Source organism: Nomascus leucogenys, chromosome 18 (genome assembly GCF_006542625.1).
Source record: "Nomascus leucogenys isolate Asia chromosome 18, Asia_NLE_v1, whole genome shotgun sequence".
NCBI lineage: Eukaryota > Metazoa > Chordata > Mammalia > Primates > Hylobatidae > Nomascus > Nomascus leucogenys.
The window spans coordinates 22,145,749-22,173,512 of record NC_044398.1 but is presented as its reverse complement, the minus strand read 5'-3'; the positions used below and the strand labels follow the sequence as shown (position 1 = coordinate 22,173,512).

General features: G+C 40.5%; 1 protein-coding gene across 4 annotated transcripts in view; it reads left to right on the top strand.

Annotated features, from left to right (window-relative positions):
• ASCC1 (activating signal cointegrator 1 complex subunit 1) overlaps positions 1-27,764 on the top strand; it is a 126,066-nt gene that overhangs the window by 81,469 nt on the left and 16,833 nt on the right. For all 4 annotated transcript variants that reach the window (XR_004026665.1, XM_003271218.3, XM_030797667.1 and 1 more), the window contains exons 8-9: positions 8,934-9,058; positions 12,916-13,001. Coding sequence is in view for 3 of the 4 variants with exons in the window: in XM_003271218.3 (XP_003271266.1) it covers positions 8,934-9,058; positions 12,916-13,001 (211 nt within the window). In the remaining variant the exon portion in view is untranslated. The remainder of the gene's footprint in view (positions 1-8,933; positions 9,059-12,915; positions 13,002-27,764) is intronic.

Genomic DNA, 27,764 nt, shown 5'->3' with positions numbered 1-27,764 from the left:
TAGATATTATGAAATACTACTATATCAGTCTAAGCAATAGCTTATGTACCATAGGACTTTGCTTAAAAATCTTTCATCATTTCTCATCATCTTTTGAATTCATAATCCTCAGTCTAGCATTCAAGATCTTCCAGTATGACACCATCTTAATACTTCAGCTTTATCTCCCACCATCTAGTCCCTTCCCTGTGCCCCAGCCTGCTTCATTATTGGTTGTTGATCCTTTGTGTCTCTGTTAATATTGTTCATTGTGACTGAAATTTCCCTTATATTACTCCTCTTTTGTCCAAATGCTATTTCTCTTTCCTCTTGCCATCCTTTCTTCTTTTTCTTAAATAGACTGTAAGATTCTTGGGGGCAGGGAGTATGTGTTATTCAGCTGCCTTTCGTAATGCGTGACATAGATGTTCAAAGAACGTTTGTTATTTATTCATTCAACTGATGTACAAAAATGCATTGAGTGTAGTTAGCTTCTTATCCTAAGCCCATCCTCCTTGTAACCTATACTCGTCCTAACCCCACTATAATCTCTTTGACTTTTAAATTATCCAAAACACTCTGTATTGCTTATGTTATTACCAAAATCTGCTTTATAGTCTCATATAAAAATAATAACAAAAATTTTATCTTAGTAGATTGTAGATCTATTAATAACAAGGACCATCTTTGCTTAGTTTTTATTCTTGCAGTCACTGGGATAATGTCTGTAAAGAGTGAGCACTCAGGAAGCATTAATTGGATGGAGCTGAATTAAATTGGGAGGAAAAGCCGAAACAAAAGCCTGAAATTTGCACTTTCTAGGCAGTCACTGATCATTCTGCAGCACAAACTCCTTATCTGTAAAGATGGTCCTGGAATGCTTGAGCTTTGTAGCACTTACAGGCCTTTAAACTAAGAGCTTAGATTTAATGCATTAATAACTGGCATCTGTTTTCAAATCCAAAGTACTATCTAAGTGATAAAACTGCTTAAGAATAATTCATTCATTTTTTCATAGCAACCCTATGTTATTTTTAATTTGCTTATTAGGAAGCAAAGGCATAGAGAAGCTTTGTGATTTATTCATAAACAGGAAAGGATCAATGAAGTAAGAATTGAAATAATATACTGTTAGAAATGGCTGGGCGGAGTGGCTCATGCCTGTAATCCCAGCACTTTGGGAGGCCGAGGTGGGCGGATCACAAGGCTGAGGTGGGCGGATCACAAGGCTGAGGTGGGCGGATCAGGAGATCATCTTGGCTAATACTGAAACCCCGTCTCTACTAAAAAATAAAAAAAAATTAGCGGGGAGTGGTGGCAGGCGCCTGTAGTCCCAGCTACTGAGGCAGGAGAATCGCTTGAACCGGGGAGGCAGAGGTTGCGGTGAGCTGAGATCGTGCCACTCCACTCCAGCCTGGGCAACAGAGTGAGACTCCATTTCAACAACAAAAAAAAGTGACATATTGTCAACCTGAAATTTAGTGATTATGTCCAAGTACCCTTAAGCTCTCTTAATAGAATTCCAAAATATTTGCTGTCTATGAATTCATTCGTGAATGCATGTGAAAACTGTTGAGCATTGATTATGTGCCAGTTAGGCATTAGTTTAGGTGCAGAGATAAAACGTGAATGAGACAAAGAGCCAGCCTTCATGGAGTGCACAGTGAATTGAAAACAAAACAAGCCGGACGCGGTGGCTCACACCTGTAATCCCAGCACTTTGGGAGGCCAAGGCGGGCGGATCACCTGAGGTCAGGAGTTCAAGATCAGCCTGGCCAACATGGCGAAACCCCATCTCTGCTAAAAACACAAAAATTAGCCGGGTGTGGTGGCGAGTGTCTGTAATCTCAGCTACTTGGGAGGCGGAGGTTGCAGTGAACCAGGATTGCGCCACTGCACTCCAGCTTAGTTGACAGAGTGACTGTGTCTCAAAAAAGAAAAGAAAAGAAAAGAAAAAGCAGCACAGGCTGCCTGTAGACTTGGATTCTGGTTCTTCTGTCACTGACTGAGCAACCCATCGTCTCTGCATCATTTCCCCCTGTGTAAAAAGAGCAGGTTACACTAGAACTTTTTAAAGGATATTAGTCCCTTCAAAGTTTTGAGGCTGTAAATTGTCAGAAATCCTAGTTTTCCAGAAAGACAAAGGTGGAAACTGATTTCTTTCATGTAGTCTCTTTAGTTTACTTACTCCAGTATTTCATGCTTCGTGTTTCATGTTCAGTTTTATATAGCTGAACTCCCTGTCTACTTTTTTTAAGAGAAGAAGGAGGGGCCAGATGCGGTGGCTCACGCATGTAATTCCAGCACTCTGGGAGGCCGAGGCGGGTGGATCACGAGGTCATGAGATCGAGACCATCCTGGCTAACATGGTGAAATCCTGTCTCTACTAAAAATACAAAAATTAGCTGGGCATGGTGGCGTGTGCCTGTAGTCCCAGCTATTCAGGAGGCTGAGGCAGGAGAATCGCTTGAACCCGGGAGGTGGAGGTTGCAGTGAGCCGAGATTGTGCCACTGCACTCCAGCCTGGGCAACAGAGCAAGACTCCGTCTCAAAAAAGAAGAAGGGGGAAAGTGAGGAATTATTCTGTTGTGATTTGTAACTGAGGTGCAATTTGTGGTGCATGGTTATATTCAGACCTAAGTTATATTTAAAAATATTATGGTTCAGCCAGGCACGGTGGCTCACGCCTGTAATCCCAACACTTTGGGAGGCCGAGGTGGGTGGATCATTTGAGGTCAGGAGTTTGAGACCAGCCTGGGCAATGTGGCAAAACCCTGTCTGTACTAAAAATACAAAAATTAGCCAGTGGTAGTGGTGCACGCCTGTAATCCCAGCTACTCGGGAGACTGAGGCAGGAGAATTGCTTGAGCCTGGGAGGCAGAGGGTTGCGGTGAGCCAAGATCGTGCCACTGCACTCTAGCCTTGGTGAGAGAGTGAGACCCTGTCTCTGAAAAAAAGAAGAAGAAGAAGAAGAAATATTATGGTTCTTAGATGTTGTTAATCAGAAACTTTTAAAAGCAGTTTATCTGAAAATTTTTTCAGATTATGTAACCTCACTATCTATAGATATACGCTTAACACAAAAAGGTTAAGTGTTTATCTGTGCATGGTGAGGTTATGTTTTCCTTTTTATGCTTTTCTGTACTTTTTTCATATGTTCTATAATGAGCTTGTATTATTTTTGTAATTGGGGAAAAAGATTAAGATAACTATATAAGGAAGCACAACATTTCTCTTAACTGGTTTCCATACTTTTAGTTATTTTTAGTTTTTCCTTATGTTTCTTGCTTTTTTTTTTTTGAGATGGGGTCTTGCCGTCACCCAGGCTCGAGTGCAACGGTGCGATCTTGGCTCACTGCAACCTCTGCCTCACGTGTTCAAGCTATTCTCCTGCTGCCTCAGCCTCCCAAGTAGCTGGGATTACAGGCATGCACCACCACACCCAGCTAATTTTTTGTATCTTTAGTAGTGATGGAGTTTCACCATGTTGGCCAGGCTGGTCTTGAACTTCTGACCTCGTGATCTGCACGCCTCAGCCTCTCAAAGTGCTGGAATTACAGGCATGAGCCACCATGCTTGACCTGTTTCTTGCTTCTTAAAAACTGTCATTGATGGCCTGGCATGGTGGCTCACACCTGTCGTCCCAGCATTTTGGGAGGCCAAGGAGGGAAGATCGCTGGAGGCCAGGAGTTCAAGACCTGCTTGAGCAATATAGTGATACCCCGTCTCTACAAAAAGTTAAAAAAAAAATTAACTGGGCATGGTGGTGTATCCAGAATTGGTTCCTTCTGGTGAGTTCTTGGTCTTGCTGACTTCAAGAATGAAGATGCGGACCCTCGTGGTGAGTGTTACAGTTCTTAAAGATGGTATGTCTGGAGTTTGTTCCTTCAGATGTTCAGATATGTCTGGAGTTTCTTCCTGCCAGTGGGTTCATGGTCTTGCTGACTTCAGGAGTGAAGCTGCAGACCTTCGCAGTGAGTGTTACAGCTCTTAAAGGTGGCACATCCAGAGTTGTTTGTTCCTCCTGGTAGGCTCATGGTCTCGCTGACTTCAGGAATGAAGCCGCAGACCCTCGTGGTGAGTGTTAGAGCTATAGGGGTAGTGCGGACACAAAGAGTGAGCAGCAACAAGATTGATTGTGAAGAGCGAAAGAACAAAGCTTCCACAGCGTGGAACGGGGACCCAAGTGGGTTGCGGCTGCTGGCTTGGGTGGCCAGCTTTTATTCCCTTATTTGGCCCCACTCACATCCTGCTGATTGGTCCATTTTACAGAGAGCTGGATTGGTCCATTTTACAGAGTGCTGATTGGTCCATTTTACAGAGTGCTGATTGGCCCATTTTACAGAGTGCCGATTGGTGCGTTTATAATCCTTTAGCTAGACACAGAGCGCTGCTTGGTGCATTTTTACAGAGTGCTGGTTGGTGCATTTACAATCCTTTAGGTAGACACAGAGCGCTGATTGGTGCGTTTTCACAGAGTGCTGATTGGTGCATTTACAATCCTTTAGCTAGACACAGAGCGCTGATTGGTGCATTTTTACAGAGTGCTGATTGGTGAGTTTACAATCCTTTAGCTAGACACAGAGCGCTGATTGGTGCGTTTTTACAGAGTGCTGATTGGTGAGTTTACAGTCCTTTAGCTAGACACAGAGTGCTGATTGGTGCGTTTTTACAGAGTGCTGATTGTTGCACTTACAATCCTCTAGCTAGACAGAAAAGTTCTCCAAGTCCCCACTCAACCCAGGAAGTCCAGCTGGCTTCACCTCTCAGTGGCATTCACTTGTAGTCCCAACAACTGGGGAGGCTGAGGCAGGAGGATAGCTTGACCCCAGGAGTTCAAGGCTGCAGTTAGCTGTGATTGTGCTACTGCACTCTAGCCTGGGCAGCAGAGTGAGATCATGTCTCTTAAAACAACAACAACAAAAAACAACCCTCGGTTTCCTATGGCCTACCAAATAAGAGTCCAATCCTGCCTGACCCATGTGGCCTTCACAGCTTGGCTTCAGCCTGCCCTTCCCTTTCTACAGATTTTCTCCAGTCCTTGAATGTGTTGTGTTCTTTGACATTCAATCTCTCATATACTCAGGAGAAACATTCTTTTAGAATCACCTTCACTTCTTCGACTCCCTTATACCAGGGAATCTCACTTCTCACCACTTCCAGTGACACTGTCCCAGCCATCTGGGTGATTGCCACAGCCTCCTAACTGCCTTCCTGCTTCTATCCTGCCTCCACTGCTGTCCGTCCTCCACACAGCAGCCAGATCATGTCAGTCTTCTGCCGAACACCCTCCAAAAGCTCCCACCTCACTCTGTAACTACTGAAGTCCTTCCACGGGCCTGAGAGCTTTGGCTAACCTGGGCACACCTCTCCGACCTCGTCAGTTCTCTCTTCCTAATTTCACTGCAGATACTGGCATCCTTTCTGTTCCTCAGTCCTACTGTGCCTATGCCCGTCTCAGATATGTGTATTTGCTGTTTCCTCTCTCCAGAATGCTTTTCCCTCAGGTCTCTGTCAAATGTTACTTTATTAGGGAGACCGTTCCTGATCACTCTACTTAACATAGTGCACCCACCACCATTCACACTCTACTCCCTCTCTGCTGTTTCATCTCCTTCAAGGCATGTGGCACCCTGAGGTGTGCATGTGTGTTTGTTCATTCCTCCTACCGGAATGTGAGCTGCACAAGGGTGGGGCTTATTTTGTTCACTGCTGTGTTCCTATCACCTATGAACACACCATCCTTTGAGGTCTTGTTCTGTCCATTTCCCCTATTGCCTGGTTTCCTTTTCTTTCTCTGTTGGATAACTTCTTGTCAGTAAGCATTTTCAACTTTTTGTCCTCATGGAAAACACACACAGCCCTCACTCAACTCTGTATCTTCAGATTCCCCAGGTATTCGTTTCTCTCCTTCAAGTTTCTTGACAGAGTTATGTTCACTTCCTGCCTTCCCTCCTCTCTTTCTCCTCCCTTGGTCCCCCGTCACAAGATTTCTACCCCCAGTGTGCCAGCAAAACTGCTCTGATAGAGAACTCTAATTGTGAGAAACAAGGAGGCATATTTTTGCTTTTTTTCTTTTCTCGAGTGTTGTACTGTATGGTTATTCCTTTTTTCCTGCTTGTAATTCTCATTTCAGCCTCTCTGAAGTCTTCCTGTTCTTATTTCCTCATCCTTAACAGTTGTTTTGCTGGTTCCCAGGTGGCTGGGACAGTGGCACTGGAAGTGGTGAGAAGTGAGATTCCCTGGTATAAGGGAGTCAAAGAAGTGAAGGTGATTCTAAAAGAATGTTTGTCCTAAGTAATTGAGAGATTCAGTATCAAAGAACACAATACATTCAAGGACTGGAGAAAATCTGTAGAAAGGGAAGGGCAGCAATGAAACAGAAAGGCCGGCTGAAGCCAAGCTGTGAAGGCCACATGGGTCAGGCAGGATTGGACTCTTACTTGGAAGGCCATAGGAAAATGAGGATTGTTTTTTGTTGTTGTTGTTTTTCTTTTTTTAAGACACGTGATCTCACTCTGCTGCCCAGGCTAGAGTGCAGTGGCACAATCACAGCTCACTGCAGCCTTGAACTCCTGGGGTCAAGCTATCCTCCTGCCTCAGCCTCCCAAGTTGCTGGGACTACAAGTGCATACCACCATGCCCAGCTAATTTTTGAAAATTTTTTTGTAGAGATGAGGTATCGCTATATTGCTCAAGTGAGTCTTGAACTTCTGGCCTCAAGTGATCTTCCCTCTTTGGCCTCCCAAAGTGCTGGGATGACAGGTGTGGGCCACCATGCATGCGCCACTACCACCTGGCTAATTTTTGTATTTTTAGTAGAGATGGGGTTTCGCCATGTTAAGAGCATCTATCCCATGCTTTTAACTACTGTTGCTACACTGGCAACTCCCAAATCTGTCATTTGCCTAGATTTTCTCCTGGGCTCCAGGCCTGTATTTCCATCTCTCTTCCTGGACATGTCCTACTTGCATCCTGTGCCACATGTGCAAAATCCTGCACAGTATTAACCTCCTCCCCAAGATGACACAGCAGAACAATAAGCAGTTGCTTCCCCACAGCCTCCCACCTTGGTTAATGAACCACCTGGTCATTTTAGGAGTCATTCTCAACCACTTCCTCTCCCTTAACACAGGCAGATCCAAATGGGCACCAGCTTCTCTCTCACATAGCTCTTGTGAACCCATTCCCTTGTCTCAGTTCTCACTGCCCCACCATAGTTAAGTCAGGGTGTCCAATCTTTTGGTTTCCCTGGGCCACATTGGAAGAAGAAGGAATTGTCTTGGGCCACACATAAAATACACTAACACTAATGATGGCTGATGAGCTAAAAAAAAAAAAAAAATCATACAAAAAATTCTTACAATGTTTTAAGAAAGTTTACGAATTTCTTTTGGGCTGCATTCAAAGCTGTCCTAGGCCATGGGTTGGACAAGCTTGGTTTAGATCTTCATCATCCCCTCCTCACCCCCTTTATTTTTGAGATGGGATCTTGCTCTGTCGCCCAGGCTGGAGTGCAGTGGTGCAATCATGGCTTAATGCAGGCTTAAACTCCTGGGCTCAAGCAGTCTTCTTGCTTCAGCCTCCTGGTAGCTAGGACTGTAGGCACATGCCACGATGGGTGGCTAATTTTTAAAAATGTTTTGTAGAGACACAGTCTCACTATATTGTCTAGGCTGGTATCAGACCCTGGCCCAAGCAATCCTTGCGCCTCAGCCTCCTAAAGTTCTGGGATTACAGGTGTGAGCCACCATGCCTGTCCCCATTTCCCCCTGTATAGTGCAGTCCTTAGGAATAGGGACTCTGAAGCCAGACTGCATACATTCTAATTTTGTTTTTCTTTTTCGTTTTGTTTTGAGATGGAGTCTCACTCTGTCACCCAGGCTGAAGTGCAGTGGCACAGTCTCCGCTCACTGCAGTTTCTACCTCCTGGGTTCAAGCAGTCCTCCTGCTTCAGCCTCCCAGGTGACTGGGATTACAAGCATGTGCCACCATGCCCAGCTAATTTTTGTATTTTTAGTAGAGACGGGATTTCACCATGTTGGCTAGGCTGGTCTCGAACTCCTGACTTCAATTGATCCACCTGCTTCAGCCTCCCAAGGTGCTGGGATCACAGGCATGAGCCACTGCACCCGGCCCCTTCTAATTTTGGATTTGCCACTTAGTTTTGTGACCTTGGTCAAGTTTTGTAACTACTCTGTGCCTTGACTTCTGTATTGGTAAATAGGGATAATAATTGGTTATGAGGATTAAATGATTTAACAGATAAAAAGTGCTTAGAACAGTGCCTGACACATCGTGGTGATGTTGACTGTTGAAGTAGCCACCTAGCTGACTGACCTCTGTAGCTGTTCCTTTTCTAAAGCCCTTCCCACTCTGCTATTGAGTCAGCTTTCAAAAATGGACATCAGACCACATTATTCCCTTTTGAAAGTCTTTCTGTGGTTTCCCTAATCTGACCACTACTTATAGACTTAGCTCATCTCCATTGTCCCTTTCCTCTTACTCTCTGTCATAGCTGTATTGTAAATAATTGACAGTTTTTTGAATATGCTGTGATCTTGCGTGCCTTGGCATCTTTGCACATGCTATTTCTTCTTCTACTTGAAGTGCCCCTCCTTCCCTGGCGTTATTTGCAAATCTTTAATGATAGTTCCAGACTATGTCTAAACCTCCTGTGGAAACCTGGCCCTCTCCAGGTAGAGTTGATCACTCCCTTCACACTCACCATAATATATTGCCATCATTTATTTCTACTATCTGTTAAGCAGACAAACAAGACTGAGCTTTAGCTCCATGATGGTGGGAGATGAGTCCTTCTTCTTCCTCTTGTGATGCAGGGCTTTGTATAGTGATTAGCACAGAGCACAGGATCCATAAACATTGTTGAATTAGTAATCGCATGTTCAGAAGTTTACTAAGATTTCTGCACTACTTTTCTCCAATTTCTCCAGGCTGCAAGAATTAGTTGATCGAGTGCTGGAACGTTTTCAGGCATCTGGACTAATAGTGAAAGAGTGGAATAGTGTGAAACTGCATGCTACAGTTATGAATACACTATTCAGGAAAGACCCCAATGGTAAGTCCCCCAGAGAACTATAGCACAGTTTGTGATCAGCGGCATTGTGGCATCTCTGAGGTTTACTTAGAATGGGCTATCAAAGAATCTCTGATATATCTTCTTTTTTAGACCTTTTAGCTTATTCTGATGAGCATAGTAGAGGTGGGCAAGAACATATATAGCATGGGACTGTGCCTTCCAGATCTTTTATTTCTGTCACACATAGGATTGCCATATTTAGCAAATAAAAATACAGGATGCTCTGGTAAATTTTATATAAACAGTGAATAAATTTTTGGCATAAGTATGTCGCATGCAATACTTGGTGGCTTTTTTTTTTTTTTAAAGAGAAAAAAGGAAGGTGAGCTAGTAAAAGTAAATGTTAAATCAGTGTTTCTCAACTGGGGGTGATTTTGCCCCCAGATGACATTTGGCATTGTCTGGAGACATTTTTGGTTATCGTAGTTAGGGAGCTGGAGATGGGTTGCTGCTGGCATCTAGTGGGTGCTGTCTAACACTCTACAATGCGTGGGGCGGTCCCCCACAACGAAGAATTATTCTTCCCAAAATGTCGTAGCACAGAGGTTGAGAAACCTTGTGTTAAAATAATTTTTTTCTTCATGGACTCTGAGCCTTTTTATAAAAATGCCTTGTTTTAATCCTTGATTTGGGATAGTTGTTTATTTCAAAAAGAAGTTTTCTTTTCTCCCTGTCCCTATCTCCAAAGTGAAAGCTTCTCTAGTACAGTCAGCATCGGATCAGGAGTCACACATTCAAGCCATATGCAACTCTTCCTTCCAAGACTCGTGGTTCAAAATACACTAGCAGCACCAAGATCACATATTCTGGTTTCATTTCCTTTCCTGGGCCCTGACCTTGGTTTTAGAAAATCTAGTTGGGGGCCAGGCGCGGTGGCTAACGCCTGTAATCCTAGCACTTTGGAAGGCTGAGGCAGGTGGATCACTTGTGTTCAGGAGTTCAAGACCAGCCTGGCCAACATGGTGAAACCCCGTCTCTACTAAAAATGCAAGAATTAGCCGGGTGTGGTGGCACATGCCTGTAATCCCAGCTACTTGGAAGGTTGAGGCAAGACAATCGCTTGAACCTGGGAGGCGGAGGTTACAGTGAGCTGAGATTGCACTCCAGCCTGGCAACAGAGCAAGACTCCTTTTCAAAAAAAAAAAAAAAAAAAAAATCTGTGACGATTGAAGTATTCTGTATCTGTGATGTCCAATATGGTAGCCGCTAGACACATGGGGTTATTGAGCACTTGAAAGGTGGCTAGTGAGACTGTGAAAGTGGACTTTTAATTTTAATTAAAATTTATGGGGCCACATCTGGATAGTGGCCACTGTTTTGGGCGTTGCAGGTATAGACAGTATTTTATTAGACATTTGTTAGCTATCAGTACACTTTCCATTTGTCTTAGTCCTTAAATATTTGTTTAGAGCTCTTAAAACCATATCATGGTCCATCATTAACTAATCTCTTAACACAGAAAGAGTTCAGATATGTAGGAATCTGTATATTCTAAGTTGTGTGGATCCAGGTTTATATTCAGTTAGCACTAGAGCTTTATGTAAGAGAGTGTTGTGTGTTCACAGTCTAGTTATCCCTCTATTTGCAGATGTTCAAAATATAATCGCTTTATTGAGATATAATTCACATACTATAAAATTTACTCTCTTGATATATATATAATTTAGTGGGTTTTAGTCTGGTTAAAGTTGTATAGCCATCACCACAATCAGTTCTAGAACATTTTCATCACCCTAAAATGAAACCCCATACCCATTGGCAGTCACTTTCCATTTCTTCCTACCCCTCTCACTCTGCCCTCCCCCGACCTCCACCAAGCCCTAGGCACCAGTTGCCTACTTTATGTCTTTATAGAGCTGCCTGTTCTGGACATTTCATATAAGCAGAATCATGCAGTATGTGATCTTTTGTGGCTGGCTGCTTTCACTTAGCATAGTATTTTCAAGGCTCATCCATGTTATAACATATCAATACTTCATTCCTTTTTTGTTTTGTTTTCTGTGTGTGTGTGTTTTTTTTTTTTTTTTGAGACAAGGTCTCTGTTGCCCAGGCTGGAGTGTAGTAGAGTGATCTTGGCTCTCTGCAACCTCCACCTCCCGCACTCAAGTGATTCTCCCACCTTAGCCTCCTGAGTAGTTGGGACTACAGGCACATGCCACTACACCCAGCTAATTTTTAAACTTTTTTTTTTTTTTTCCCCCAAGATGGAGTTTTGCTCTTGTTGCCCAGGCTGGAGTACAATGGTGCAATCTTGGCTCACTGTAACCTCTGCCTCCCAGGTTCAGGCAATTCTGTTGCCTCAGCCTCCTGAGTAACTGGGATTACAGGCATGCACCACCATGCCCGGCTAATTTTTGCATTTTTAGTAGAGACAGGGTTTCACCGTGTTGGTCAGGCTGGTCTCCAACTCCTGATATAAGGTGATCCACCTGTCCTGGGCTCCCAAAGTGCTGGGATTACAGGCGTGAGCCACCACACCCGGCTTAAACTTTTTTTTATAGTGACAAGGTCTCACTATATTGCCCAGGTTGGTTTCAAACTCCTGGGATCAAGTGATCCTTCTGCCTCAGCCTCCCAAAGTGTTGGGATTACGGACGTGAGTCACCATGCCTGGCACTTCATTTTTTTATGGCTGAATAATATTCCATTGTATGGATATGCCACATTTTATGTATCCATTCGTCAATTGGTGGACATTTGTGTTGTTTCCACTGTTTGATATTTATTTGGTATTCATTTATTTGTTGTTCTTTTGCAACTTCACACATTCTCTTTCTCTTAATTTTAGTTGTGAAATATGCATGGGGTTGGGGTCTTTGATTAAGAGCATTCTTCTCATTAGAGAAATAGTTCCATAGTTACCCATGTGCAACTCTAACGGGCTAGCTGAAATGTATTATGTATTATGTTCATGGAGTTTTTAAAACTCTAGACGTATTTCATCAATTCTGGCCTAGTACTCTCCTTACTTATATAGGTAAAATAACGTACTTAAAGGTGGAAATAAGTATTTTTGAAGGTCTGTCAGTGGGTAGGAAATGATTAATATTTCAGAAAATATTCTGAGTTAATTCTTGAGGATGCTTTGAATTTTTTGTACTCTGGACTCTCCTGTATTGAATTTTTACTTGAGAAGGACATGAAATGATGTTACATTTTTTTTCTTTCCTGTTTCCCTCTCCTTTGATATTCTTTTTCTTGCCAACCTTTAAGGACGTCTTTTGAGATATGCAACCCAAATTAACTCAAGAAGCTAGAGCACAGCTTGGTTTAGGCTAAGGTCATAGATTTGCTGCATTCCTGTGTAGAATGTCTGTAAGGATACTTTTGATTGCAACTAAAGGGCTCTTTTTCCTTTGGAGGAAGTCCTTAAATCAACCCAGAGCATGAGTGCCAGCAGTTTTGACTAGCTAATGTGTGAACTCTTATGTATTTTTACATATTTAAAATTATATGCCACTTTTCTTGGATCTATAGAACGTAAGGAACCTTTGAAGATCACTTAGTCCTACCTCTCACTTTGTCAGTGAGGAACCAAGGTCCGCAATGGAGACATAATTTGCCTAATAATATAGCTAGTTGCATAGTTAGGAATATATAGTGAGTGCCTGGAGAATGTCAAATGAATAGATGAATGAATAAATGTATATTGAATGAATCGTTGACAGAACTGAGACTAGAAGCCAGGTCTCTTGATTCATAGCCTGACGTTTTTCCTCTGCATTATGCCACTTTCCAGGTAGTACATGAAAATTTTGCTAGTTGTACCTATAGAAATCCAAGAGAAAACAACCAATCAGTCTAAGCTTCTAACATTATCTTTGGAATATTTTCAGCTGAAGGCAGGTACAATCTCTACACAGTGGATGGCAAATATATCTTCAAGGAAAGAGAATCATTTGATGGCCGAAATATTTTAAAGGTCAGTATGAAGCAGAGTGAATTGGAAATCCTTTGGCACATGTCCTAAATAAGGGAAGAAAACAAGTAGTTCTCCTTTTAACAATAGAGTATATTTTTTCATACTTCTTCATACTTTTTCTCATACTTGTTTTTTTTAATTATCTAAAGGGAAAGAGAGGAAAAGTAGGTGGTCCTCTTAAGGCTTTGACACTTCTAGAGTATTTGAAATTGCTGGTTTGTTTGTTTATTTGTTTATCTGAGACAGTGTCTTGCTCTGTTGCTCAGGCTGGAGTGCAGTGGTACAAACACTGCTCACTGGAGCCTTGACCTCCTGGGCTCAAGTGACCCTGCCATCCCTGTCTCCCAAAGTGCTGGAATTACAGGTGTGAGCCTCTGCACCCTGCCTGAAATTGGTGATATAAGAAACACTTAGGAAAAGAAAAAAAAAAAAAAGAAACCCTTAGGTATTCCAACGACTTGGGATTCATAGAAATAAGTTGATTTCAACCTAAATTTTACTCTGTACTTACCTCTAGAGGTTTGAGCTTGCATTTTTTTGAGTGGAAAATAGTTATTTGTCTTGTTTTAGTAGACTTTTCTCTTTACCCACAAAGTCAATCTCTGTAGTGGCTTTATAATCCATTTTTACTCAGGAACAGCCTATGTCCTAAAAAGTAGATGGTCCATTTTTGACCGTTGAAGCTTTGCCTTTCTGAGTGTTGAATTAATCTATGAAATGTAAGTAAAGGGATTCTTCAGGATTACATTTGTCTTTCTCTAACAGACTACCCTCCTGTAATATTCATGATTTATGCATTCTCTATCAGGTTAACATGCCATTGTTCCTCCGGACAAAGAGAAACATAAGTTGATACTAATGGAGAGGTTTTCAATTCTTTTCACTTGCTCTGTAAGGGTTTAGGTCATTTTCAAGGCTATGGGTGTTTTGCTGAGGTGGAGGAGGGAGTATATAATAATGTCAGAATAAGCTTTAGCTTTAGAAATGCTTTTACTTTTTCTTCCCTATCCCACCCTCCATTCCCTTATCTTGTCGCTTTACAGTTTTTTTGCCAAATGCCTAATGTGACCCCATTGCCTTAATTAATGACATCACTCTTCAGCAGCTGTGACTGCTTACCATGGAGCCCAATAGGGTAGTGCCAGCCATCAACTCAGACAGGCATTCCCGCACCCGCATTGCAGAGCTATGCCGAGTCCTTCCTTTCCTTAATATGTTTTCTTTTTGAGTAGTTTTCTTGTTTTTGAGGTAGCTTTGGGTTTGAGTGGCAGGCTGCTAATGAATTCAGTTGTAGTTAACTTTACTGTTTTTTCCAGGCTACAGCTTCAGTGTGATATGAATCTTTCTCCTCCTTTATCGCCCTTCTTTGGGGATTTTCCAGTATCACAATGAATTTCTTTGCTTTTTGTTGTTGTTAATTTGGTTAAGAAAGAAAATAGACTGAATGGGAAAAGAAATCTTTAGGAATGGCTCAGAGCCAGCTGGGTTTTCATGGAATTAAAACAAACCTTGTGTGTTGGTACAAGTCAGGTGTGAGGTGCTTTGACATCTATAAGAGTGGGGTGATGGCAGAGAGCCTGTTGGATGGCCGTATGAGTAGTGTGGAGCTCTTACTTGCTATAGAATTTCTCTCATTCTGGAAAGTAAGTTTTCAATTTAACTGCTTTTTCCTGAAATCTGAACCACCCCAGTGATGACATGAATGTAGCTCCCTCTAGTGTTGACAAGGACTTGCTATATCAGTAATACCCTTATTAATTCAAGCCCAGTCACTTTTAGAGCTGGACCTAGCTAGGTTCTTGGAGACCATTTAGTCCAATTCTCCACTTTAATCTCTGACACGAAATCTACTAAGGTAAAGTAACTTGCCAGAGGTACTGCTAGTTAGTAGCAGAATCTGAATCAGAACAGAAAGACTCAAAACTCACAAATTGAGCATTATTTTCTGCTGCCTCCCGTAAAGATGCCCAGTGTTTAGGTAGAGACCATTAGATATATGAAGTTGGGCATATCTGCCTGATCTGCGATAATGGCCAATTAAAGCTTGTTTTATAAATGGTGGGGCAGTGAGTGTGTCAATTAGTCTAAAACCATAGCTAGTTAATAATTAGATTGTTGTATCGAATATAATGTCAACACTAACAGAAATACTTATTGACTGTATACCATCTGCCAGACTATGTGCCTTAAAGATGAAACAGTCATTATGGTACAATCCCTGCCTTCTAGGAGCTTCCAGTCCATGAGGGGTACAGATAGTTAATAGACAATTAGAATATAAAAACCTGAGTTATGGACAAGTGCCTTTGACCACAGATAGTTATGGCGACATATCCTTTAGTATAGTATTTAATATTTTATTCTTTAATCACTAGTTCCAGAAAAATAATCTTTCACCTATGTTCAATCAAGAGAATTAACTTCTTTTTTAAAATAAAAGTAAATGTGGGCTCCAACAGTTACCTCCCACCCCCAACACAGAGGCAATTAAATATGTTTGTGAAGTAGCCATAGTCCACCCACCTTTTGGCATTACCATGAATGGACACGTCTTTCTCAATTAAAACATGAGAATCCATGGCCCCTGAAGCCCTTAAAATAAAAACAGGATTTAGAAAACCAGTGGACTTCATATATATAGTGTTTGTACGATATGAAATTATTATGTTTAGAAAGAAAAAAATCAATTTCACTAACAAGATAGGAACTGACTTGGAGTAAACAGAAAGGTTAACTGTATTGGTTGTTAAGGAGCCCAGGCATACGTGTGCAGCATATTAACAGCTACATAGGCCAAGGATCAGGAATGCTGGTGATGGGAGGCAGCTTCAGAAAAAAAATCAACTTCATCTACTATTCAAAGAGAAACAAAACAAGAAAGAAAGTCATTGCTCATTGCTGTAAGAATTTAATGAGTAACAGCCAATTGCTATTCTACTCCATGAAGAAAATTGGTTCTTTTGGCTCGGTATAATATGTGTTCTGGGTGCCTTAATAAGAAAAAAAGAAATCTTTAATGACTATTGCAGATGGAAGCCACATTTTTCTTTTGTACGGCTTTTTTTGAGAGTTGTTGCAGCTGTAATATACTAGTGTCCGGTTATTCCTAGTTAAAATAAGAAAGTCTTTCCCTAAGAAAGACTTTGAATTAAGAATTGACAACTAGAATCATTCTCCTGTGTTATTCAAACCTGAAAAAGAACAAATATATTTGGTTATGGTGGTTTTTTATGGAAAAGTGCCAGATAGCTCCAAAAGGAGGATGCATGAGTGAAGAAGACCTAGGCCAAATTAATGGGATGGTGCCCCCTCAGAGAATATCCATTTCTAATCTAAGAGGTAGCAAAAAAAAAAAAAAAAAAAAAAAGATGTTGTTTGTATAGCCATAGGCAGTGATAAATTTATAATTGGAGAAATCATACTGATCTAAAGACACACTGCCTGGAAGTAAATGCTCCCTCACTAGCTAGAAGTAAAATGGTCATTAATTGCCAGCTTCTGGGGAGAGAGGTAATGACAGTCTGTTTGGGGTCTTAAGCAATAGAATCAGTATTCCAAGATTGTACTCTCAGCGGATTGAACCAGGAGTACAATGTTAACTGTTCAAAAGCATAGCTTCTGACTGCAGAGTGAAGAGGAGGCATTAGAGCCCTAGGTTGTACTCATCAGAGAAGGTGATATGGTACAAATAAAGGCACAGTGATATACTTGGGAAAGAATGGAAAGTACTATAGGTCTAAAGTCAGAGGATAGTGTAAAAGTGCCATTTCTTTAGACACTTAAAAATCCTGGAAAATATAAGTGATGTAAAAGGGAGAGGAATTTGTACCTTTTCTATTTTATATATAAGAATCTTTTAATTTAGAGAAAGAAGAGACTGGCAGTATTAAACTAACTGTATTAATTTTAAATACTTTCCCCTGAAAATATGTTTTACATCTCTAGCCACATTGAGACTTTTCTTGAAAGATGTGGATGAGCCACCCAAGTATTTCATTCAGTTTTGGTTTTGTCCCATCTCTGTTCTTTAGAGCCTTTAAAAGGACAATTGTAATGAATAAATTTAAATGAGATCTTTATTTAGTTTGCTTTACTTAGAGACATTTTTATGAAGGAAGCTTTTAAAAATACTGTTTATTCTTTTTTGCTGAAATATATATATGTATATATTTATATATGTACATGAGACATACATTTACTGCTTAACAAATAGTCATAAAATGAACAATGTGACTACTACCAAGGTCAAAGAGTAGAGCCTGCCTCCCATGCCCCTCCCGGGAGACTCTTTAGTCAGTCTATCCTAAGGGAACGAAAGCACAATTAACTTCTTAAACACTCTCAGGGGAGAGGCTTGTTTTGAATGAATATTTTGTTTTGAAGTATTAGAAGAATGTTGAAAAGATAAATTCATTTTTTTTTCTAGAGGACAGAGAAGAGAGGTGAGATTTAGAACTATGCAGTCACTTTTTAAAAAATTTAATAAACTTTATTTTTTAGAGCAGTTTCAGGTTCACAGCAAAATTAAGCAGAAAGTACAGTGTTCCCAAATGCCCCCATCCCTGCACACGCACAGCCTCCCCCACTATTGGCATCTGATACCACATTGGTACATCTTTAAAATCGATAGGCCACATTGACACATCATCACCCACGGTCCGCCGTTTACATTAGGATTCACTCCTGATTTTCTCTATTGAGTTCCTCTTTTCAGTTATTTTCATTTCTGCTCTCATGTTTTTTTTTTTTGTTTTTTTTTTTGAGACGGAGTCTTGCTCTGTCACCCAGTCTGGAGCACAGTGGCATGATCCCGGCTCACTGCAAGCTCTGCCTCCCGGGTTCATGCCATTCTCCTGCCTCAGCCTCCCCAGCAGCTGGGACTACAGGCGCACGCTGCCACGCCTGGCTAATTTTTTTGTATTTTTAGTAGAGTTGGGGTTTCACCATGTTGGCCAGGATGATCTCGATCTCCTTACCTTGTGATCTGCCCGCCTTGGCCTCCCAAAGTGCTGGGATTACAGGCATTAGCCACCGCGCCCAGCCTCTGCTCTGATTTTTAAATTATTTCTTTTATTCTGCTTAATTTGGATTTAATTTGCTCTTACTTTTCTAGTTTCCTAAGGTAGAAGCTTAGATTATTGATTTAATATCATTTTTCTTTTCTAACATATGCACTAAATACTATAAATTTCCCTCTAAGCACTGCTTTTGATGTATCCTACAAATTTTGATAAGTTGTATCTTCATTTTCATTTAGCTTAAAATATTTTAAATCTCTCTTGAAATTTCTTTTTTAAAAGTTAATTTTTAATTTCTTTAGGTATAGGGCCTCATCGCTCTGTCTCCTAGGCTGGAGTGCAGTGGCACAATCATAGCTCATTGCAGCCTCGAACTCATGGACTCAAGTAATCCTTTCACCTGAGCCTCCCAAGTAGCTGAGACTACAGGCATACACTGTCATGCCTGGCTAATTTTTCTTTTAAATTGTTTTGTAAAGATGGGGTTTTACTATGTTATCCAGGCTGTTCTCTAACTCCTGGGCTCAAGCAATCACCCCACCTCAGCCTCACAAAATGTTGGGATTATAGGAGTGAGCTGCCACACCTAGCTAAGGGTGTGGTAGCTAAGGTCTTTTTGTTGGTTAGAAGTGTGTGTGTGTTTTTTTGTTTTTGTTTTTTTTTTTTTGAGACTGAGTCTGGTTCTGTTGTCCAGGCTGGAGTGCAGTGGCATGATTTTGGCTCACTGCAACCTCCACCCCTGCAGGTTCAAGCAATTCTCATGCCTCAGCCTCCCACGTAGTTGGGATTACAAGCATGTGCCACCACACCCAGATAATTTTTGTATTTTCAGTAGAGATGGGGTTTCACCATGTTGGACAGGATGGTCTCGAACTCCTGACCTTGTGATCCGCCCACCTTGGCTTCCCAAAGTGCTGGGATTACAGGTGTGAGCCACTGCACCTGGCTGAAGTGTGTGGTTTAATTTCCACCTATTTTGGGATTTTCCTGCTATCTTTGTTACCACTTTCAAGTTTAATTTCATTGTGGCCTGAGAGCAGACACTGTATGATTCTATTCTTTTAAATTTATTCCAGCGTATTTTATGGCCCAGAATGTGATCTGTCTTACTGTTTCCTGTGAGCCTGAGAAGAACATGTAATCTGCTGTTGTGGGATAAAATATTCTATAGATGTTAATTATATCCAGTCAGTTAGTTGGTAGTGCTGTTGAGTTCCACTATATCCTCACTGATTTTATGCCTTCTGGATCTGTCCATTTCTGATATATGGGGGTTAAAGTCTCCAACTATAGTGAGTTCATTGTTTCTTCTTGCTTCTGTCAACTTTTGCCTCATGTATTTTGACAGTTTTTAGGCAGATATGCGTTAAGGATTGTTAGGTCTTCTTGGACAGTTGATCTTTTTATCATTATGTATTGCTCCTCTTTATTCATAATAACTTTCCTTGCTCTGAAGTTTGCTCCATTTGAAATTAATATAGCTACTCAACCTTCTTTCAGTTAGTGTTAGAATGGTATATCTTTCTTCATCCCTTTATTTATTTACTTTTTCTTTTTTTTTTTTAAGAACCCATCTATGCTGGGACATCCCTTTATTTTTAATCTCTGTGTGTCTTTATATTTAAAGTGAGTCTCTTGGCTGGGTACAATGGCTCATGCCTGTAGTCCCAGCACTTTGGGAGGCCCACATGGGAGGATCACTTGAGCCCAGGAGTTCAAGACCAGCATAAGCAACACAGTGGGACCCTATCTCTACAAAAAATTTAAAAAATTAGCTGGGCATGGTGGTGCACTCCTGTAGTCCCAGCTACTTTGGAGGCTGAGGTGGGAGGATCGCTTGTGCCTGGGAGGTTGAGGCTACAGTGAGCTATGATTGCACCATTGCACTCCAGCCTGTGTGACAGAGTGAGACCTGTCTCAAAATAAATGAATAAATAAAAAGTCGGTCTGTTGTAGACAATATGTTGTTTGGGTGCTTTATTATTTTTTTTTAATCTAACACTCTCTGTCTCTTAATTGGTGTATTTAGACCATTGATGTTTAAAGTGATTATTGATTGATATAGTTGGATTAATGTTTATTATATATGTTACTGTTTTGTATTTGTTGCCCTTGTTCTTTGTTTCTATTTTTGCCTCCCACACTTTTTCTGCCTTTTTTTGGTTTATTTGAGCATTATATATAATTTCTTTTTCTCTCTTTTCTTAGCATATCGCTTATACTTGTTTCTCCCTCATTTTTTGAAGGATAATTTCACAGGGTTCAGAATTCTAAGTTGATGGAGTTTCTTTCTCTCAACAGTATTTCACTCCAATCTCTTTTTGATTGCATGGTTTCTGAGGAAAAGTCAAATGTAATTCTCATCTTGGCTTCTATATAGGAAAAGTATTTGTTTTTTCCCTTTGGCTTCTTTCACAATTTTTTCTTTATCTTTGGTTTTCAGAAGTGTGACTATGATATGCCTAGCTACAATTTTTTTTTTTTTTTTTGGCCTTTATTCTGCTTGGTACTCTCTGAGCTTCCTAGATCTGTGGTTTGGAATCTGACATTAATTTAGGAAAATTCTCAGTCTTTATTCCTTCAAATATTGTTTCCATTCCTTTTTTTCTTCTCCTTCTGGTATTTGCATTGTGTGTACCTTATATCTTTTGTAGTTGTACCACAGTTCTTGGATATTCTGTTGTGTTTTTTCAGTCTTTGTTCTCTGCTTTTCAGTTTGGGAAGTTTCTATTGTCATATCCTCAAGCTCAGAGATTCCTTCTCAGCCATGTCCAGTCTGCTGATGAGCCCATCAAAGGCATTCTTTATTTTTGTTACAGTATTTTTATTATTTATTTATTTACTTATTTATTTATTTGAGATGGAGTCTCACTCTGTTGCCCAGGCTGGAGTGCAGTGGTGCAATCTCGGCTCACTGCAGCTTCCGCCTCCTGGGTTCAAGCGATTCTCTCACCTCAGCCTCCCGAGTATCTGGGATTACAGGTACCCGCCATCATATCTGGCTAATTTTTGTATTTTTGTAGAGATGGGATTTCACCATGTTGGCCAGGCCAGTCTTAAACTCCTGACCTCAGGTGATCTGCCTGCCTCGGCCTCCAAAAGTGCTGGGATTACAGGCGTGAGCCACTGCACCCAGCCTGTTACAGTGCTTTTAATCACTAGCATTGCTCTTTGATTCTTTCTTAGAATTTCCATCTCTCTGCCTGCATTATCCATCTGTCCTTGCATGTTGTCTCCTTTATCCATTGGAGTCCTTAGCATATTAATCATAGTTGTTCCCGGTCTGATAATTCCAGCGTCCCTGCCATTTCTGACTCTGGTTCTGATGTTTGCCCTGTCTCTTCAAATTGTGTTTTTTTTTTTTTTTTGCCTTTTACTATGTCTTGTAGTAATTTTTTGTTGAATCTGGACATGATGTACTGGGTGAAAGGGACATGATATACTGTGGTGTGATGGTAAGGTTGGAGGGAGGGGAAGTGTTCTGTAATTCTGTGATTAGGTCTCAGTCTTGTGGTGAGCTTGTGCCACTGGACTGTGAATGTCACCTATGCTTCTCATCACCCCCGTTAGGTGGGACAGGATGGTTAGAGGGGCCCCTATGTGGAAGGCTGGAGGGAGCTGAGGTGGGGTTCCTACACATGGAAGGTTAGTGTCCACTAGGGCTGCATATTTCTCTTGCCCACTGTGGATGGCTAGAGGGGGCTGGAGTTGGATATCATCCTTCCCCTAGGTATGTTAAGCTTTCATAAAACCCCAGCAGGTTAGGCTCTGGTAAAATAGTTTCTCCTGAGGGCAGGCCTTGTTAAGAACAAAGTGATCTGGCATATTTCAGAATGGTTCTTTTATTCCTCCCCCTGCCTGGAAGCAGGAGGCCAAGTAGAGCTCCTGGAGGTAAAACTACAAAAACCTTTGGTGAGGTGGTTCCCTGGAGTTTCTAACTCTTAGACTTGTCCACACAGCCTCTAGCAGTTCGTTAATTACAGTTAGGTTACTCCACTCTCTGGAGGTTTCTCCTGTGGCTTTCTGCTCCCTTGTGATTCTCTGTATCCACCTATGTGTGTCTCCAGTTTTGGAGGCAGCAATTTGTCCCCGACCTCACTTTTCTGACAGTCCTACGAAGAGTTCTCAAGGTTTCAGTTTGTTCAGCTTTTCACTTGTTAGGATGGAGTGGTGACTTCCAAAGTCCTTAATGCTAGACTGGAAACTAGAAGTCTTGTAGCTTTTAAAAAAAGATATTGATGCTTGCAAAGGGAGACTAGCATTTAGAAAGTATATTATTTCTTTCTTTTTCTTTTTTTTTTTTTGAGACGGTGTTTCATTCAGGTTCAAGCAATTCTCCTGCCTCAGCATCCTGAGTAGCTAGGACTACAGGCGTGCACCACCATGACCGGCTAATTTTGTATTTTTAGTAGAGACGGGGTTTCACCATGTTGGTTAGGCTGGTCTCGAACTCCTGACCTCAGGTAATCCACCCACCTTGGCCTCCCAAAGTGTTGGGATTACAGGCATGAGCCACCATGCCCAGCCACAAAGTATATTATTTCATTTGAGGAAGAAAACGTGTCTTTTTATTATCCAATTTTATTATTCAATTAAATATTCAGCCATATTATATACTGTTTTCAAAAATTAATTCTTTTTTTCTTTTTTTTTTTTTTTTGAGATGGAGTCTCGCTCTGTTGCCCGGGCTGGAGTGCAGTGGCACGATCTTGGCTCACTGCAAGCTCCGCCTCCCAGGTTCATGCCATTCTCCTGCCTCAGCCTCCCAAGTAGCTGGGACTATAGGTGTGTGCCACCACGCCCGACTAGTTTTTTGTATTTTTAGTAGAGATGGGGTTTCACCATGTTAGCCAGGATGGTCTCAATCTCCTGACCTCGTAGTCTTCCTGCCTCGGCCTCCCAAAGTGCTGGGATTACAGGCATGAGCCACCATGCCTGTCCGAAAATTATTTTCTTAGTCACTTGGCTCTTCTTTAGATTTTTTTCTCAAAACTCAAATTTCTCAGAAAGTCTTTCCTTGATTGGCTATTGCTAAATGTCCCATTGCACTATTATAGCAGGATATATAACAGCAAATGGAATTTAGGATAAAGTTATTGTCCCTTGATTTTTACCATGGCTCTTGTGCCTTTTTTACTATGTTATATTTCTATGACTGGATATTTTAATATTGTTTAAGTAAAATCACTAGCAGATGTCACTTCTTCTCCAGGCTTTTAATGCTAATATACAAACTGCAGTTCAGTTGGCCATACTAATATTTTGTAATAGCTTTTATATATAGCATTGAAAGCAATTACATTATTCTTGACAATCATGTGAAGTAGACAATTGTTAGTGAAACAGATATACAACTTTCTGAAGAATCATTTGGAAAGTAAAAATGTTATTTAAAAGGATCAATTAGGGAATGAGAGACTCCTTGGAGATTACATGTATGCACTCACATATATATATATTCAATCAAAGATTGGAAGAGTCAAGGAAATCTCTGGCAAATGGCAAAGAGAAAATATGAGGGGAAAATATGACAAACAGCGTTCTCAATCAGTGCAAAAATTAACATTAGTGTTCTAAAAGGAGGAAATAGACCCTAAGGTCTTGATCTTGGATAAAAGAGGCTCTGAACTGGTAGTACTTCCAGGCATATGGCAGTAGCAAACAGAAATCTCTGGAAGAAGGTACCATCACCCTCTGCCTAAAAATATTCCTCCAGGGAACTTTCTCCAAAAGTGGCCAATACACAGTCAAAGATGATTAGACATAAGAGGAAACCAGTCACAATAAGCAAACAGACTTATAAAACTCATAAATGTATGACATACTAGAGTTATCAGACTTGGACTAAAAACAACAATGCTTACTGTGTTCGAAGAAATCAAAGCCAAGCTTAAATTTGTTTTTTAATTCTTAAAATTTAAAAAGCCAGGCATGGTGGCCCATGCCTGTAATCCCAGCACTTTGGGAGGCTGAGACAGGAGAATCGCTTGAACCTGGGAGATAGAGGTTGCAGTGACCTGAGATCACGCCACTGCACTCCAGCCTGGGCAACAGAGTGAGACTCCATCTCAGAAAATAAAAAATTTAAAATATAGAGATGAGGTCTTACTCTGTTGCCCAGACTGGTGTCGAACTTCTGGGCTTAAGTGATCCTCCTGTCTTGGCCTCCCAAGTGCTAGGATTATAGGCATGAGCCACTGTGCCTGGCTGGCAAGCTTAAAATTTTTATCAGAGAATTGGGAACTATTAAAAAGAAAAACCAATATAACAGTTCTGAAAAAGAACCAAATAGAAATGCTAGAACTATAAAAGGCAATAACTGAAATAAAGAGCTCAGTGTATGAGTTTAGCAGCAAATTAGACATAGCTGAAGAGGGAAATAGTGAACTGGAAGTTAGATCAGAAGAAATTATCTAGAATGATGCATAGACAGAGATAAAAATTACAGAAAGAGAACAAAACATTCAGGATAGTAAGGAGAAGATCTAACATATATTTAATTGGAACCTCAGAAGGAGAGAATGGGGCATAGTTGGTGAAAAACATCAATCTAAAGATTAAAGAAGCCCAATGAATTTTAAACAGGAACTCTGTTAAGTGAGCTTATATTGTACTTTGCTTTCTTACAGCTTGTGACTGAATCATGGACAACATTAACTAAACTACTTGAGTCCTAACAGTTTTTAAACTGATGGCCAAAATTTAATGGCAATATCTACATTACAAAGAACAAAAAGCAGGAAGTTCAGCCAAAGAATGCTTTTCTTGAAGTAGGTTTTTAAAAAAGAAGGAAGGATAAAACTATTCAGGATTCCTTTTACTATTCTTATTACATTTTTATAAGTCTAAAACTATGTTGAAATAAAAAATTTTATAAAGAAAGAAGGACAGACAGACATACACTTAGGAGCTTAGTAGGACACTTAAACATTTGGGGTGTGCCTGTGTTTATATAGCACCTTCCAGAAGAGTTTGTCGATTCTTGGCAGTGTCTTTTTGCAATGTTTACGATAGATGTACCTTTTATTAACTGTTGATCTTACCACATAAATTGGGCCATTTGATTTCAAAGAGTGTAAGAATTTAATTGGTATAAAGAACAACTTTCTTATTACAGTGTTTCTTATTAGAGCAATTTACTAAGAAGGTAGCTGCATCTTTCATGAGAGTGTTTTTTGTTTTAAGGAAGGAGAACCCATTTCTCTAGTCTGAATAAGCACTAAAAAGCCATTCTTCCTATCACTGTCCCTTTCAGTCTAGTCCCTATTTATTCTCTCCAACCTGTCTGCCACCTCTACCATTATACCAAAACAACACTGTAAAAAGTCATTGATAGCCCGTTTGTTTAATGCCTTGACCTACTTTTACTTTTTCCCCAGTATCCGCACTGAGAGTGTTAAGTCCTTTTCTCCTTAAAATGCTTTCTTCTCTTGGCTTCAGTGGCAGTTGGCTCTCCTGGTTTTCTTCCTGACTCTGGAGGTACTTTTTAAAAACTTCACTCCATATGTCTGTTCCCTAAGGTTTTGTCCTTATCTATGTGTTTTTCTTTTACTACAGTCTTCGTATATTCAAATGATACTTGTTCTTCAAAGTCCAATACAGATACTACCTCTTCCTTAATGGTAGGAGCCATCCAAATCAATAGAGCTCTCTCCATCTCTCAGCTACCCACCTCTCCCTACTTTGATTGTTCAGAGACCTCTTAGGTGCCTCTCAGTGCTTAGCAATGTGTCTTGCACCTGGCAGGCACTCAGGAAACTTTTTTGGAACCGTTTTCTACAGACATCAGATTTTGGAAGTGGAGAAGAAAAAGATTTTTTCTTGTGCATCAATAGTACACTAGATTTGCCAGAGGGGATATTTTTTGCCTTGTACTTCATATAATAAACTCTTAAAGCAGGACTTGGCAAACTACTGTTTGAAGGCCAAACGTGGCCCACCACCTGTATTTTTTATGGCCCTCTAACCAAGAATAGTTTTTACATTTTTTAATGATTGAAAAAACATCAAAAGAAGAATACTATACTATTTCATGATACGAAAATTATGTGAAATCCAAATAAGTAAAACTTTGTTGAAACACAGCTCAGCTCATTTACTTACACACCATTTGGCACAGTTGAGTACTTGTGGTGGAATCCGTGTGGCCTCCTGGCCTTTTAAAGAAAAAGTTTGCTGACTCCTGTCTTAGAGGTTAGAGTTTAGTTTTTCTTTTATTTCACCCAACACAATTTTGCTTTATGATTAAATATGATGCACTTATTTAATAGGCCCTCAAGATAAACTAATTATGTCATAAAGATTTAGTTAACAAGAGTCAATCCTATTGAATTTCTGTTTAATTAATTATTTTCATTTCTAGCAAATGTTTCTTTTTTTTTTTTTTTTGAGCTGGAGTCTCACTCTGTCGCCCAGGCTGGAGTGCAGTGGTGCAATCCAGTTCACTGCAAGCTCCGCCTCCTGGGTTCACACCATTCTCCTGCCTCAGCCTCCCGAGTAGCTGGGACTACAGGCGCCTGCCACCATGCCCGGCTAATTTTTTGTATTTTTAGTAGAGATGGGGTTTCACCATGTTAGCCAGGATGGTCTTGATCTCCTGACCTCGTGATCTGCCTGCCTCGGCCTCCCAAAATGCTGGGATTATAGGCGTGAGCCACCACGCCCAGGCGTTTCTTTCTTTTTAAAAATTAGGTTACTCAACTCAAGAAAAGAGAGCCACAAACTGAATATACCTATAGCTCATACTCAAAATTTTCAAGTTCATTTCTCAATTAAATTTGATTGCAACTTTATTACTACACATAGCAAGACTCAGCTGATAAAGATAATAATGAGCTTAAATGTACGTTTAACTTTCTTTTATTTCAAAATACATCCAAAATTAATTGTGTGCTTCTCTGTGGTATGCACTGATTAACTTGAAACATGGACAGTGATTTTGTTTGCAGCTTCATTTATGCCTTATTACAGAAGGTATTAATAAAAAATATTGAATGAAAAATAAAGTGCACTGAACTTGCAAGTAAATGGTGCTAATTTTACAATTAGCATGAATGTCAGAAAAATGTGAATGTTTAGGAAGGAGATTGTGACAAGACATCTTGCTAGAATGTGGTGCTTTGTTAGTGATAAGATATGGCTCTGCCTCCCTTCTTTGATGATGAAAAGCTATAAAAATAGGAGATTGCAGAAGATTATTAGGGGCTTTTCATATTTTGTCAGCAATAGAAAAACAATATACTATGTTTTAAAGGATCTGAAAGACTTCTGACACGTGATTGGGCAGTTCCTTAGAGCATCAGATATATAAGGAAAAAGTACAGTTTGAAATGCTTCAGTTTGGTGTTGTAGCTTCTTATTTCAGTCTATTTAGGGGGTGAGGGAAAGGAAGATTCAAATCTAAGCTGTGTTTCACTAAAACTTTTCCTTGGAATTTTTAAATGTGTCTTATGTGTTACTTTGCCTGGACAGTGAAGTCTTAAAACACTAATGAGAGCATCCGAAGACAGGCTCTCAGTGAGGTGAAACCATTGTTAACATGGAACTGAAAAACAAGAAATTGGCTGATTTTTGGCAGAAGCCAACATCCATTCTGGGAAGATGCACCTTCCCTGGTCTGTAAAATACCTTTGCTCTCTTTTGAATTCATGTTCACAGGTTATTCCTCTTTGCAGTGGGACTGGAATACTTCCATGTGTTGTCCTGGGTCAGGCAGGGAATGATGCAGGGTTTTTGAAAGGGCCCA